The 16,246-nt window shown below is 45.1% G+C and overlaps 1 protein-coding gene across 1 annotated transcript in view; it reads right to left on the bottom strand.

Annotated features, from left to right (window-relative positions):
* The window catches only part of CATSPERD (cation channel sperm associated auxiliary subunit delta), a 60,539-nt gene that overhangs the window by 7,849 nt on the left and 36,444 nt on the right, over window positions 1-16,246 (bottom strand). The window contains exons 16-19 of the mRNA XM_063109971.1: window positions 13,587-13,665; window positions 9,695-9,747; window positions 2,942-3,016; window positions 615-737 (exon numbers count right to left, since the gene is read on the bottom strand). Of these exons, the coding sequence (XP_062966041.1) occupies window positions 615-737; window positions 2,942-3,016; window positions 9,695-9,747; window positions 13,587-13,665 (330 nt within the window). The remainder of the gene's footprint in view (window positions 1-614; window positions 738-2,941; window positions 3,017-9,694; window positions 9,748-13,586; window positions 13,666-16,246) is intronic.

Genomic DNA, 16,246 nt, shown 5'->3' with positions numbered 1-16,246 from the left:
TCCAACTGTCCCCACTTTTTCCAGCACCCTGTGGCTGGTCCCAGCTCATGCCCCATGCTAGATGGAGCCAAGGACAGCCCAGGCAAGTTGACTGCTTATGACGCATTTTTTTTGTTGTTGCTATAATTTTTAAATTTTGAAATAGTTCAAGACTCATGGGAAGTTGCAAAACAAACAAACAAACAAACAAACAAACAAAAAGGACACAGAGTCCTTGTGAACCCTTCACCCAGCTCCTCCCAACAAAATCATCTTACTTAACTACAATGCACTATTAAAACCAGAAAACCAACTACTGGGTCATTTTCCTCCATCATTATCCCACCGACATTGGCATTTTACAGAGAAGGAGCTTGAAGGACAGAAATGAAGTCACCTCCCAGGACCACATCACACAGTCAGGAGTGGAACCCAGGCGGCCTCCCACCCACCCCTTTTGCTGGGCTGCCCCCCTGGGATTCACAGAGCCCCCAGAGAGGGGCCGAGCTGATGGAGCTAGTGAAACCAGAGAAGGCATCTTCTGAGAAGAGGGGACACCAGCCTGGATCATGAGGCCCGGGACCAGGGGACACAAGGCCCTGTCGCCATCCCACAGCACCCCCCTGGGATCTTACAGTTCAACCACGGGCTTCCAGGGGGTGTTGTAGTAGACGAGGTGAGGACAGCCCAGCTCCTGGTATGGGTACTTCACCACCAGGTCCGTCTTCACCCCGTGGAAGGTGGGGCTGTAGAATTCCCTATGAGAGAGCAGGAAGTGGAGATGGAGGTGGGGGGCGTGAGCTCCCGCCCAGACGTCCAGCCCCTCACAGCCTCAGTTCCCTCTCTGAGGGTGTGGATGGTCCCCTAGAGTGGAAGTGGGATCTGAGGTGGGGATTCAGAGCCACAATCTAAATGACACGGGAACCTCCTGTTTTGGTTAATTTCATGTGTCAACTTGGCTGGGCCATAGTGCCCAGATGTTTAGGCAGACATGATCTGGATGTTTCTGTGAAGATGGGTTTTTGTTTGCTTGTTTTTAATGAGATGAACATCTAAATCGGTGGACTTCGAGTGAAAGCCGATGACCCTCCATAATGTGGTGGGCCTCGCCCAATCAGTTGAAGGTGGGAACAGAACAGAAACAAACGTCTGTTTAAGCCTCACAGTCTGTGGCACTTTGTCAAGGCAGCCCGAGCTGATTACTTCTAAAGACTGACCTGCCCACACCACCCCACGAGCAGGAAGGAATTTTGCTGGCAGATGGTCAGATTCCAGCCGGCGAGCCTACCTTCTAGATCTTAGACTTAGCAGGTTTCTACAACTGTATTAGCCAATTCCCAAAATCAACCTCTCTCTCTCTCCGTTCCTATGTGCGTGCACACACACACACATCCTGTTGGTTCTGTTTCTCTGGAGAACCCTGACTAATGTGAGGGGTTTTCAAAAAATTCATGGAAATATGTGTATTATCTTTACTTTATTTATTTATTTTTTTTGGTGGCAGGCTGGTACAGGGATCTGAACCCTGGACCTTGGTCTTACCAGCATCATGGTCTAACCAGCCAGCCCTCATATTATCTTTTAAATCCATTCTTTCCACGAATTTTTTTTTTTTTTAAAGATGACCGGTAAGGGGATCTTAACCCTTGACTTGGTGTTGTCAGCACCACGCTCTCCCAAGTGAGCCAACCGGCCATCCCTACATAGGGATCCGAACCCGTGGCCTTATCAGCACCACTCTCCCAAGTGAGCCACGGGCCGGCTCTCACACGTTTTTTCAAGTACCCTCACACATCTCTGCTGTGGTCTGAAGGTTTGTGCCTCCCAAATTCATACATTGAAACCTAATTGCCAGCGTGGTGGTGCTGGGATGTGGGGCCTTTGGGAGGTGCTGAGGTCTTAAGGGCTCCATCTTCATGAATGGGATTCGCTCTTTCTATAAAGGAGGCCTGAAGGACTTTTGCCCTGTGAGGACACAGCAACACAGTGCTGACCATGAAGAAAAGAGCTGGCCTCACCAGACACCAAACCTGCCTTGATCTAGAACTTCCCAGCCTCCAGAACTGCCATTACTAAATTAGCAAGCCTGCGTTGTTTTGCGATAGCAGCAGGAACAGACTAAAACAGGCTTCTTGGTGGCCCCGTGAATTACAGACTTGCTGCCTATCAGCAGGCCCAACAGCACCAGGGGTGGCCTCGACTCTGGGCAGGTGACTGGCTTGCGGCCTGTATTTGCAGAGCTGTGTCATACAAAACGTACAGAGGTGCCTGAGCCCTACTTCATACCTGCTCGAGGGCACATGCTGTCTGAGCAGAGCAGTGTAGGAGACCAGCTGTACTGCATCAGGGATAATCATGTCTGCAGAGGCTGGGCACAGCATGGCCCAGCCAACTCCCCTGTCCATCCTTCACCCCTGCTGGATTCTCTCCTAGCCAGATACCAATTTAAAAATAATTCCTGTACATCTACACAATGGAATACTACTCAGCTATAAAAACGAATGAAATACTGCCATTTGCAACAAAATGGATGGACCTTGAGAGAATTATATTAAGTGAAACAAGTCAGGCACAGAAAGAGAAATACCACATGTTCTCACTTATTGGTGGGAGCTAAAAATTAATATATAAATTCTCACACACACACACACACACACACACACACACACACACAAACACACACACAAACCGGGGGGGGGGGGGAGAAGATATAACAACCACAATTACTTGAAGTGGATACGACAAGCAAACAGAAAGGACATTGTTGGGGGGCAGGCGGGGAGGGAGAAGGAAGGGAGGTTTTGGTGATGGGGAGCAATAATCAGCCACAATGTATATCGACAAAATAAAATTAAAAAAAAAATAATAATAATAATTCCTGATTTTCCCTTGGCGTATGCAGGCCAAATGGCCACCAGAGGTGTCCTGGGAGGGACAGGGTGAAGTGGACACGCCGGCTTACTTCTCGATGACGTAGCTGTAGTTGTCCTGAAGGGCCACAGGGTCAAGGATGCCCTTGGAGCAGGCCGAAATTCCTCTGCAAGCAAGAGAAGATGGTGAGAAGCTGACTGGCCATGGGACGAAGTGAACAATCATGGACTGGACACCCGTGATGTGCCACATGAGCAGAGACAGAGAAGGCCGAGAGACCCCAACACTAGCGTGAGAGGGATGGCCTGAGAAATGGCTCCTGCACATGACCTTGGGAGTGTACTAGTCTGGCTTTTTTTAAAAAAAAATTACCTAATTATTTATTTATTTATTTATTTGGACCTTGGTGTTATCAGAACCATGCTCTAACCAACTGGGCTAACCAGCCAGTCTGCCCCCAACTTAAAAAAAAATTTTTAAATTGTGTTAAAATACACATAACATAAAATTTACCATCTTAAATATTTTTTTCCAGATGGTTGCACCATTTACCATCTTAACCTTGTTTCATGCACAGCTCAGTGGCATTAAGCACGTTCACCTTGCTGTGCAACCATCATCTCCAGAACGTTCTCATCTTCCCAAACTGAAGCTCTGTCCCCATTAAACACTCACTCCATCCCCCTCTCCACCCCTGGCACCCCCCATTCTACTCTTTGTCTCTGTGGATCTGACGAATCTAGGGACCTCCTATGAGTGGATCACACAGTGTTTGTCCTTGTGTGACTGGCTTATTTCACTGAGCACAATGTCCTCAAGGTTCATCCATGCTGTAGCACGTCAGGATTTCTGTCTTTTTTAAGGCTGAATGGACCACATTTTGTTTATCCATCCATCCATCGATGGACAAAGGTACTAAGACACCCACTCCTGGTGATCAATTCCAGGGGGTGGGGAGGGGGTTTTCACACTCCTTTATATGTTTGTGCAGCAGTTTGAAGTTTTGCAACAATCAGGGATTACTTTGGTGATTAAAAGAAAAATACCAGCAAGGAAAAGCACTGAAAAGCTGGGCTTACGTCAGCTGAGCTATTCTGAGAAGTGGTTCGTCCTGTGGCTGGCTTCCGGCAATTTGAAGTAGCCATTTACCATTCACTGTGTCCAAAGTCCCTCAGCTGACGGAAGGGAGCAGAGGCCTTTCTTTACTGACCAAATATGTACTGAGCAGCTACTATGTGCTTGGTACTTTTGGGAGATACCATCAGAGCTAATGGCCCTTGAGGCTCTGCTTGGTGGGGGACTTTGTTGGGGGGCACTGATATGAACCCAGGGATGCTGGTGACAGCTTTTCCTCTTCACCATGTCCTGGTGTGACTGAGGGTCACTTGCATAGAAGATGGTGTGGCTGAGGCAGATTTGCGAGCTGCTCATACAGGGCCGAAGGCCCAGCGAGTGGGTGGTGGGTTTCCTTCTTTACAGCTGCCACAAACCCACCCCCTGACAGCATGCCTTCCTTTTTTAGATCTTTCACAGACTCAGCCAGCTGACACTTGGGGCCTCTGATGGGTTGACTTGTGTCCCCTCAGAAAGATAGGTTGTGGCTTTATAAGAAGAGTGAGTAAAAAATAATTAATTACAGTAAGAAAAATTGAGTAAAAAAGATTGGTTGAAGTCCTAACCCCTCGATACCGGTGGGTGTGACCTTATTTGGACACAGGGTCTTTGCAGGTGCATTCGAGTTAAGATGAGGTCATTAGGGTGGGCCCTAATCCAATATGATGGGTGTCATGTAAGGGATGACAGTCGTGTGAAGACAGAGGCAGAGACTGGAGCAACGCAGCCACAAGCCAAGGAACACTGGCCACCACCAGAAGCCAGAAGAAACAAGGAAGAACCCTTCCTTAGAGCCTTTGGAGAGCGCGCGGCCCTGCTGACACCGGGATTTTGAGCTTCTGGCCTCCAGACTCTGAGACAATAACTTTCTGTGGTTTCAAGCCACCTGGTTTGTGGTACTTTGTTATGGCAGCCCTAGCAAACCAATGCAGGTTTGGGTAATTCTTTACTGCGGGAGGCTGTTCTGTGCTCTGTAGGATGTTGAGTAGCATCTCTGGCCTCTACCCACCAGATGCCAGTAGCACCCCCCAATCTTAACAACCCAAAATGTCTCCAGGCATCGCCAAATGTCCTCTCGGGGGCAGAATCACTGCTGGTTGAAAATCACCATATTAGATGTATAATGTGGATAATATATGTGGTAGGCTGAAAATGGCCCTCCATAGATACCCATGTCCTGATCTCTGGAACCTGTGAATGTCAGTTTATATATGGCCCCCCGGCCCCCCCCCCAAAAAAGAGTCTTTGCAAATGTGATTGAATTAAGGGTTTTGTAGTGGGAAGATCACCCCGATTGCTAAATACAATGATGTATATCCTTACCGGTATTTTCTTTCTTTTTTTTCCATTGCTGGCTGGTATGGGATCCAAACCCTTAGACCTTGGTATTTGTAACACTGTGCTCTAACCAGCTGAGCTAATAGGCCCGCCCCTAGTCATGTGTATCCTTACAAGGGGGATAGCTGAGGTAGACGGAAGAGGAGAGGGTCATGCAGAGATGCAGCAGAGAGAGATGTTGGCCTTAACATTGGAGGGATGTGGCCACAAGTCAAGGAATGCCAGCAGCCACCAGAAGCTGGAAGCTGCAAGAAAACAAAGTCTCCTCTAGAGGTCCTGGAGGGAGCACAGCCCTGCCAACAGCTGGGTTTGGGCCCTGGATCTGATTTTGGACTTCTGGCCTCCAGAACTGGCAGGGAATAAGCTTCTGTTGTTTTAAGCCACCGAACTGGCAGTCGTTTGTTAGGGCAGTCATGGGAAACTAACTCTATGCCACTTTGCAGGGTTATTGTGGGACAAGATGGCACAGGGCTTCAGGCAAAGGACTGCAATGGTGACTTCTGTTATCAGAGGGAGAAGAAGGGGATGGCTGAGAGAGATGGAAAGTGCTGCCCGAAGGTGTCTCCGCCTTTCCCTTATACCCCTGGAGGTCACAATCAGGGTGTCAGTACCTTGAGAACTGCCATGGTCCATGTGCTTTGTGAGGGTGCTGTTATTCTAATCCGCATTTAGCAGATGTGGAAGTTGAGGCACAGAGAGACTTCATGGCATAATGAGAGGGCCCGCGCTCATGCAGCTAGTAGCTGGTGTAGACAAGAGGAAAATCATTGCTACTCTCTTTCATGATATACTTTTGCACAACAATGAAATCGCCTGAGGACACATTTCTCAGAATGCATACCTAGGTTAGATACGTGACTGTATATATGTGGGGTCTTCAAAAAAGTTCATGGAAGAATTCGTATTATCCTTTTTTTTTTTTTTTTTTTTTTTGGCTGCTGGCAGGTACAGGGATCTGAGCCCTTGACCTTGGTGTTATAACACCACTCTCTAACCAACTGAGCTAACCGACCAGCCCTGCACATGTTATCTTTTAATTCAGTTTTTCCACGAACATTTTGAAGTACCCTCGTATATACATATGACAAACTGTCCGCCAAGACACATATCACATTCTTCTCAGCGGCTCTCCCTGGGTGAGAGGGTTTTGACACCTTCCCTTCCTACTTCTGATGCTTTCGTCTTGTTTGACATTTTTATTATTTTCTTCTTTTAGGTGACAATGGCAAATAGACGATTGCACACAAAATAGATACACAGCTTCACTAAGAATCATGAGGCAAACACCCATGTAACCACAATCCAAATAGAACCCACCAGCATCCCAGAACACAGCCTCGTCCTTCATCACCCGAGGTGACCAACCGCCTCGGTTTGCAGGGAACAAGGGGTTCCTGGAATGTGAGGTTTTCAGTGCTAAAAGTCCCAGGCAAACTGGGACGAGTTGGTCACCCTAACTAGAGGTGTCCATTGCCTTGCCTTTTAAAATAAGCTTTAAATTTTTATTTTAGATTAGTTTTATAGAAAAGTTGCAAAAATAATACAGAGAGTTCCCCTATGCCCGGACCTAGTTTCCCCATTAGTAACATCTTACATTAGTTTGATATTTTTGTTACAGCTAAGGAACCAATGTTGACACATTGTTATTAATTAGAGTCCTTGTCATAGTCTTTTTTCCTATTTCTGTAGCTTCCCCCTAAGGTTCTTCTTCGGTCCCCAAATCTCATCCAGGATCTCACATGACATTTAGTCATCACGTCTCCTTAGGCTCCTCTTGACTGTGACAGTTTCTCAGACTTTCCTTGTTTTTGATGACCCTCACAGTTTTGAAGAAGACTGGGCAGGTGTTTTGTAGAGTGTCCATCCATTGAAATTTGATGTTTTTCTCATGGTCAGACTGGGGTGATGTAGACCTCAGAGGTGAGGTGCCCTTCTCGTTATATCCTATCAAGGGCATAAACCATCGACGACCGATCACTTCTGATATTGACCTTGATCACCTGGTCACGGTAGAGTGTCAGGTTACTCCACTGCAAAGTGACTCTATCCCCCTTTCTCTATTGTACTGTTTGGAAGGAAGTCACTGTGCGCAGCCCATACATAGGGGTGGGGAGTTATGATCCACTCTGTGGGGGGACAGTATCTACATAAACTCTTCGGAATTCTTCTGTACAGGATATTTGTCTAGTCTCCCTAATGATTTATTTAGTCATTTATTTATATCAGTATGAACTCATGGATATATTAATTTTACACTTAAATGATGATTGGTTCTACATTACCTATTTGGTTGCGCAAACTGTTCCGGCTCTGGCTATTGGAAGCTCTCGCAGTTGGCTCCTGTGTCCCTTTGACAAATCCCCATCGGTTTGATTTTTGAGCACTATCTTCCTTTCTGGTTCTCCAAGGTGCTCCAGGCTCGTCTTATATGTTCCCTGCCCAGCCTAGAATCAGCTACTTCTCCAAGGAGCCCTGATTTCTTCTATATGAGAATATTAGACCCCAAGATCTGAGTGGGCATGGGGTGTCTTGACTTTTGAGACAAACATTTCTGTGTTTTTCTTTGTACTGTTATCATCTGGGCTACCATCCTTAAGCCATATAATTTATTTTGGCCTGACTTAAAATTTTTAAGAAAAGCATCACACTATATGTGTTTTGTGTGTGTGCGTGTGTGTGTGGCTTTCATTCCACATTCATGTTGTACAGTTCACCCTTGTAATGCCGCCTTGTTTACTTCCATTGCTAAATACTCCGGTGTATCAAAACACTGTAGTTGGTTTATTCATCCTCTTGCTGATGGACATTTGAGTTGGCTTCCTTCCATCTAGAAGATATTAAGAATAATGCTGCTTGGCTGGCCAGTCAGCTCGGCTAGTTAGATCACAGTGTTGTAACACCAAGATCAAGGGTTCAGATCCCTACAGCAGCCAGCCACAAAAAAATAATAAAAATGCTGAGAACATTCTGAAACATATGCCAGTGCTCACATGCATGAATGGAATTGCCAGGTCATACATATGCTTTCCATAGTGGCTGGAAAATGCACACCCCCAAAGCAGTGTCTTGCAAGTTCTGGAGACTGCCAGGGGGTCCCCCCACCTCACTTGCTACTGCCAGGCTTTTCAAATCTTCCCATCAAGTGTCTGTTCAAGCCTTTTGCCCATTTTTTTCCCTATTAGATCACAAAAACTGTATGTTGTTTTAAAAATCTTTCCTGCACATAATTTATTAATTGAATCAAACTTTTCCATTTGGGGGAAAAACAAAAGCTGGTAAAATCACCATCTGAGTTTATTATCGCCCTTGTGCAGTAAGTGAACACTCAAGCTGGCTCATATTAGGTCCTGAGAGCCAACTGTTAAATCTTCAGCTGTTTCCAGTTGGTTAGAGTGCAGTGTTATAACACCAAGGTCACAGGTACAGATCCCTGTACCAGCCAGCCACCAGAAAAAAAAAAAAAATTCAGGAATTTCATGAGCCAATTTCACGTTGGTAGCCTGAAGTTGGCTACTGTGGGAGTATTTACACCACAGGAATTAACAAATGCTACAAATCGGGCTCTTCCACCCAGAGCCAGGTGTTACCCATTTACCAGCACACCACTGCCTGCAGTGGAAAAGGATGGCAATTTGGCCAACCTTCAGGTTTATTTTTTTCTTGGATTCTCATGGCTGTAGTTTCTGGGGTAACTATGGATAGTAGAGGCAAATTTCTCAAATTTTTTTAGCAAGAGATTAAAACCAAAAACCCTGAGCAATTTTCATCAATATGAAGAATTAGGCTGGCTGGTTAGCTCAGTTAGAGCGCAGGCTTGTGACACCAAGGTTAAGAGTTCAGTTCCCTATACCAGCCCTCCGCATCTGCAGGTCCTACATCTGCAGATTCAACCAACCACAGATTGAAAATATTCAGGGGAAAAAAAAGTAAAAAGAATAATAATAAATAATACAATTTTTAAAAATACTATAACAACTATTTATATAGCATTTACATTGTATTAGGTATTATAAGTAATCTAGACATGATTTAAAGTACATGGGAGGATGTGCGTAGGTTACATGCAAACAGTTCATCATTTTTTATCAGGGACTTGACCATCTGTGGATTTTGGCATCCACATGGGTGTCCCGGCATCAACTGTCCATGGATACCGAGGGACGACTATATTACCAAATAGATGAAAGAGGGAGGCCAGCATGCCAGACACTCAATTTAATCTATTAGTATTAATTACTGAACTTTTTATTATGGAAATATCAAACATACACAAAAGTAGACAGATTAATCTAATATTACCTACGTCAGCAATCATCACCTTTTGGCCAATTTTACCCCATCCACACCTCCTGACTCTCCCCACCCCACCCCACCCCAATATCAACACACTTACTTCTGAACGATGATCTTTTTGTCCAGGTCACAGCCAACTGAAATGAGCGTCGACTGCCAAGGAGAGATACAGAGAGGCAGGCCCAGGTCAGTGAGGGCCCCCCACAGCCCAGCCACAGTGAAAACCTACACAGGAGCATGCTTGCATGGGAAGGGTTTGGAAGATGTGTGGCCTGGATCCCAACGAGGTGACACCCCAGGCCTGGGATGCAGTGTAACCACCGGAGCATGAGCCCTAGGAGCCTGCCCAAGCTATGGGGCACAGCTAACCAAATGCCCCCTGTCACCAGACTAAACCACCTCTTAGCAACTTCACAGGGGGACCAGACCTAAGTCATAAGAGTCTGGCACAATGCCTGGCACCCGGAAGGCATGGGAAAAAAATGGATGAATGATTGAATGGGCTGGAATGAAGAAAAAAAGGGGAAAAGAGAGAAAGAGAGAGGAATGTGGGGTAAATCTGACAGCCTTAGGGACACACTTCTCAAACTGGGGCATGTGGCCCCATCACAACTAAATGGTGGAGTCTAAAAGCCACAGGACAAAGGGATGTTTGGTATTTGAAAACAGTTTTATATTAAGACAAACACAGATTTACCTTGAAACAGAATGCAAGACTCATCATTTTTTAAAATTGTAGTAGAATATTGCCCAGCCACCAAAAAAAAAAAAAAAAATTATAGTAAAATATATATGCTATGGGTTAAATATGTCCCCCAAAGGTTCACATATTGGAAATGATCTACATTGTAACAGTGTTAAGAGAGTGGGAAATCCTACTATGGTAATTAAAGGTGGGGCCTTTAAGAGGTGATTAGATTGTGAGGACTGTGCCCTTGTGAATGGATTAATTAATCCATTGATGGTTAATGGGTGGTCATTGGTGTGGTTATGATGGCTTTATAAGGAGAGCAAGGGAGCAGGTTATCTCTCTTGCTCAGCCATTTCATCATGTGACACCCTGTGTTGCTGTACAGTCACCAAGAAAAAGGCCTTCACCCGTTGTATTCCCTGAACTGTGGACTTCCCCACCTCTGAACTGTAAGAAATAAATTTCATTTTCTTACAGATTACACAGTTTTAGGTATTCTGTTATAAGCAACAGAAACGGCTAATAGCTAAAGTTCAAATTAACTTAAAATTGACCATCTCAATAAGTGCACAGCTCAGCAGCATTAAGCACATTCACATGGCTGTGCAGCCATCACAACCGTCCTTCTCCAGAACTTTCTCATCTTCCCAAACTGAAACTTTGTCCCCATTAAACACTCACTCCCCATCCCCCTCCGCAGCCCCTGGCACCCCCCATTCTACTTTCTGTGTCTGTGGATCTGATGACTCTAGGGACCTCCTATGAGTGGAATCACACAGTATCTGTCCTTGTGTGACTGGCTTATTTCACTGAGCACAATGTCCTCAAGGTTCATCCATGCTGTAACACGTGATTGTATCAATTTTTTGTCTGTCTGTCTGTTTTTGGCGGCTGGCCCGTACAGGGACTGAACCCTAGACCTTGTTATCAACACCACACTCTAACCAACTGAGCTAACCGGCCAACCTATATCAATTTTTAAAACATGCCAACAATCTTTAAAAAATAGTCTGGTTTTCTGATCTCTCCTATACCCCATCCCCCCAAACACACACACCGCCCTCTCTAAATGTCTCCTCACTTCCCGTGCCCTTGGAGACACTTTGCTGGAACACCTGGGAATTGCTGACTTTGAGAATTCACATGGGAAGCAAAGGATGCATCTTCCCTCCAAGCCCAGAGAAGGGAGGGGAGGTCCTGCGCACGGTAGGCACCTGTGAGGGTCGGGGTGTGCAGCCCAGGAGGCTAGATGGCACTGATGTTCTGCCCCAGGACGGGGGGATGCCTACATCCACTCTCCAGGTCCCCTCTGTGGCCTGAGGGCATGCAGCCCTCTTTCTGTCACCTGCTTTCTCACTCCACAACCCACACCCACCCATCCGTCAGTGGCACTGGCTACTCAATCAATGGGTGGCTATCATCTCCCAGGCTTGAAGGCTGTGCAGTGGGACTCTGGTGTGTCCTGCCTGCTTAAAGAGGTTCTAAAGGAGTCAAAGTTTGCAGCCCAAACGGTCGTCCTAGGGCCAGTACCCTGCACCCACCTCCCCCAGGACATGGCTGGCCAGGAACAAGACTCAGAGGGGAAATCAACCCACCCCAGTGAGGACATTCCCTTCCCCGGGGCCACCATGCTACAGCCCTCTCCCACAACGTTCACTATATTTTCCTTATTTTCTTTATCTTGATGCTCTGGCATCTGGGGCCACGCTGACCAGGAAGGGACAGCCCTCCCAGGCTTAGCTGATTCCTAGAGATCGCAAACATCTGTCCGAGAGTGCGCTTTCAAAATGCAAACCGACTAATCCAGAGCCTGCACCACCCGACTACCTCCTCCAGCTGGCTATCTCGCTCCGCGAGGCAATATTCTTTGGCCCCAATCACCCAGGGCAGGCACTGGACTTCTAGGGATGCCTCTGTAGCCCAGAGCTCACTGAAATGATTCAAACTAGCCAATGCAAGCTGATCCATTTGCGTCCCCTGCCTTGCTCTTTCCTTCCCACCAAAATCACACTAAAGGCTCTGGCCCACATCCCGCCTCGTTCCCTCCACTCTCTGACCAATGCTGGGGATTCCCGGGTGGCCTTGCATGGCATGCTCTGCCTCCTGCTTCTAGGGATCTGTCAGTATAAAAATTCCTTCCTTAGCAGTTTTATTCGTAATTGCCAAAACTTGGAAGGAACCAAGATGTCCTTCGGGTGGTGAATGGTGGTACATCCAGACAACGGAGTATATTATCCAGCACTAAAAAGAAATGAGCTCTCGAGCCATGAAAAGATGTGGAGGAAACCGACATGCATATCGTGAAGTGAAAGAAGCTGGTCTAGAAGGGCCACACACTGTACAATTCCAACTCTGTGACATTGGGGAAAAGGCTGAACTACGGAGATATTTAAGTACAGAGGTTGCCAGGGTTCGGGTGGGAGGAGCACAGAGGGTGTTTAGGACCGTGAAATTACTTTGCATGATACTGTAATGGTGGACATGTCCACCAACTCACAGATGTTCAACGCCAAGAGTGAACTCTGATGTGGACAGTGGACTCCAGGTGGTGATGAAGTGTCATAGAGGCTCATTGATTGTAACAAATGCCCACTCTGGGGGGGAGGTGAATAGTGGGGGAGTCTTGCTTGGGGGGCATATTTTGTCATCCCCAAAAGAAGCCCCATCCCCATCAGGAGTCACTCACCCACTCTCCCCTCCCCCAGTCACTGGCAACCAGTAATCCACTTTCTGTCTCTGGATGTGTCTGTTCTGGACATCTCACATAAATTAGAATCACGCATTATGTGGCCTTTTGTGCCTGGCCTCTGTCATTGAGTGTGATGTGTTCAATGCTCTGACACGTTGTAGAGCCACAGTCTACAACGTGTCAGAGCCTTGTGCCTTTTCATGGCTGAGTAATATTCCATAGTGTGGACGGACTGTGTTGTGTTCATCCACTCATCTGCCAGTGGACACGTGGGTTGTCTCCACTTGTTGGCTATTGTGCATGATGCTGCTGTGAACGTTCTTGTCCAAGTTTTTATGTGGAGGTGTGCTGCTTTCAGTTCTCTTGGAGCTTCTAGAACTGCTATTACCTGAGTTGGCCAGATGCAGTTTTGGGATGACCAATGAGGAACAGGCTCCTGCTCTAAAAGATGGTGAGTCAGGAAGGAGAAGCCCTGGGGGCACAATGACAGGGGAGGGACCCTGGCAACCAGGACAGGATCCCCTCCACTTCCAGATCCCGAACAAGGGTTCAGCCAGCCCCTCCGGACCTGTTTCCATGATGCAGGATACAGAGCAGAGGTTTGGGACCTACCAGTGGCTTGTTATCTATGCACGAAATTTCCTTGTTGGCTACGTCCACAGTTAAGGTAGATGTGGTGGGTCGCTTTAAGCTGTAAGACAACAGAAATGTTATTAGAGATGAGTGCTGTTGTAAAACACACTGTATAGTCATTTATCCACCCATCCATCCATCCATCCACTCACCCATCCACCCATTCATCCCCCATCCATCCATCCACCCATTCATCCACCTACCCATCCATCCACCCATCCATCCATCCATTCATCCACCCACTCATCCATCCATCATCCGTCCATCCTCAGTCCATCCATCCAACCATCATCCATCTATCCAACCATCCAACCATTCCTGAATATCGAGAACCTCTGCTCACACACAGGGGCCCAAACTTCTCTTGATTTCCACCTCTTCTTGAGTCAGTTTTGTTAATTTATATATAATGACTTACTTAAGAGAACATTTGATATCCAATTTTATTGCCACTGAGATACACGAATTTTCTCATTATTCTTTTAATAGCTTCTGTATCCAAACTTTTACCTTCATTTTCCATTCCTAATTGTCATTTTCTCTTTTATCCCAAATCAAGACTGTAGGGTTTTATTTATCCTACCAGTTTTCCGAAGAAACAGCTGAACGTTTCATTTTGACTTTATACAGTCTTTTGCCTTCTACTTAATACATTTCAGATTGTAACATTATTGTCTCTTCTCATAATTTCTTTTCATTATTCTTCTAGTTATTTCAATTAAATATTTGGTTCATTTCTCTTTAGTCCATTTTTTTTTCTTGTTGATCAAAGTACTTGTAGTACAAATTTTCCTTAGAGTATATTTTAGCTGTATTCCATGATTCAGGGGTTATTTATAAGGTTGTTTCTTAATTTCCAAATAAAGGAGATTTTGTTATTGGTGTTGCTTTCTGTTTTCTTTTGGTTCTAGTTTTATGAGATTAAAGTTTGAGCATGGGATCTGAACATCTTTATTGGGAGAACTGTTTTTATGGCCAAGAACATGAATAATTGAATGACTTTTTTTTTTTTAAAGATGACCGGTAAAGGGATCTTAACCCTTGACTTGGTGCTGTCAGCACCACGCTCTCCCAAATGAGCCGTGGGCCGGCCCTCCTGAATGACTTTTAAAATAAGTTTACTCTAAGCATGAGATAGAAATATATTTTATATTAATAGACTAAAAAGTTCTATATAGAGGACCGGCCCCATAGGCTCACTCGGGAGAGTGCGGTGCTGATAAAAAGTTCTATATAGAGAATTAAAACACATTTGCTTGAATTATATAAATCTGTAGCAGAGATTTTCAACCTTGGCACCATTGATATTTGGGGCAGGGCCATTCTTCATGCTGGAGGCTGTCCTGTGCATTGTGGGATATTTAGCAGGATCCCTGGCCTCTACTCACTATATGCCAGTAGAAGCCTCTATGTTGTGACAAACAAAAATCACCCCCTGGTGAGAACCATTTCTCTATAGCCTCTTTTGTATTTGGTTTAGTTAAACCAACAAATAATAAAGTGGTATATGAAAATCATCCACGGTGACTGTGCTTTAATCAAGTTTGTATGTTTCTAGGGGCTTGAGTATTTGCCATAATGCTTGGAGCCTAAATGTTTATGAATCATTTTCATGGTCTGAATCTTTATTCACTAAACATGCTCCCTATCTTATTTAGTATTACTTAATGTACTTGGTTTTGAAATTATTATAATGTTGTAATAATATACACTCCTCTTTCCATGGGGGATATGTTCCAAAACCCCCCAGTAGGTGCCTGAAACCACAGATAGTAACAAACCCAAGCACCACAATACTGCAATAGTTGATCTAATAACCAGAACGGTTACTAAGTGAATAATGGGCAGGTAGCGTATACTGCATAGAGCCACTGGACAAAGGGATGATTCGTGTACTGAGTGAAAAACAGCAGGATGGTGCAAGATTTCATCAATGCTACTTACTCAGAATGGTGTGCAATTTAAAACTTATGAGTTATTTCTGGAATTTTCCATTTAATATTTTCAGACTGCAGTTGACCACGGGTAACTGAAACTGTGGAAAGTGAAATCATGGATAAAGGGGGAGGATACTGTAATCACTCCCAATTTTGTTTGTTGTTTGTTTGATTGATTGTATTTTCTCAATATTTCTGTTTCTTTATTTACAACTTTTTGCGGGTTAATTTTAGATATGTTTTTAATTTATTTTTTAAAATCCAATCTAGGAGTCTTATCTTTTCATGGGGGGGTCAGTCTTTTTTTTGTTTTCCCTTCTCCTTTCCTTACTCTTGTTAGCTTGATCAGAAATAAAAATCCAACAGTCATTTCCACATCCTCCTTGCACTGCGGTGGATAAACATCCAACCTGGAAATATCCCTCTCCCAGAATCTCTCCTCTCTTGCTTCTGTGGCCCTCACCTCTGTGATTGTCCTTCATGTTGTTCTTTGCAGACATCCTCCTAAAATGGCCCTTAACCTTGGAGTTTCTCTTTCACTCAAGTTCACTGCCATCTAATTGAAACATCATATGAGCCCTATGTGCAATTTTAAATTTTCTAGTAGCCCCATTTAAAATAAAAAGGAATCAGGTGAAATTAACTTAATTAACACATTTTATTTACCCACGACTCTTGAAAATATTATCATTTCCACATGAT

This window comes from Cynocephalus volans, chromosome 10 (genome assembly GCF_027409185.1).
Source record: "Cynocephalus volans isolate mCynVol1 chromosome 10, mCynVol1.pri, whole genome shotgun sequence".
Lineage (NCBI taxonomy): Eukaryota > Metazoa > Chordata > Mammalia > Dermoptera > Cynocephalidae > Cynocephalus > Cynocephalus volans.
The sequence above is the reverse complement of the archived record's forward strand: the minus strand, read 5'-3'. Positions and strand labels throughout refer to the sequence as shown.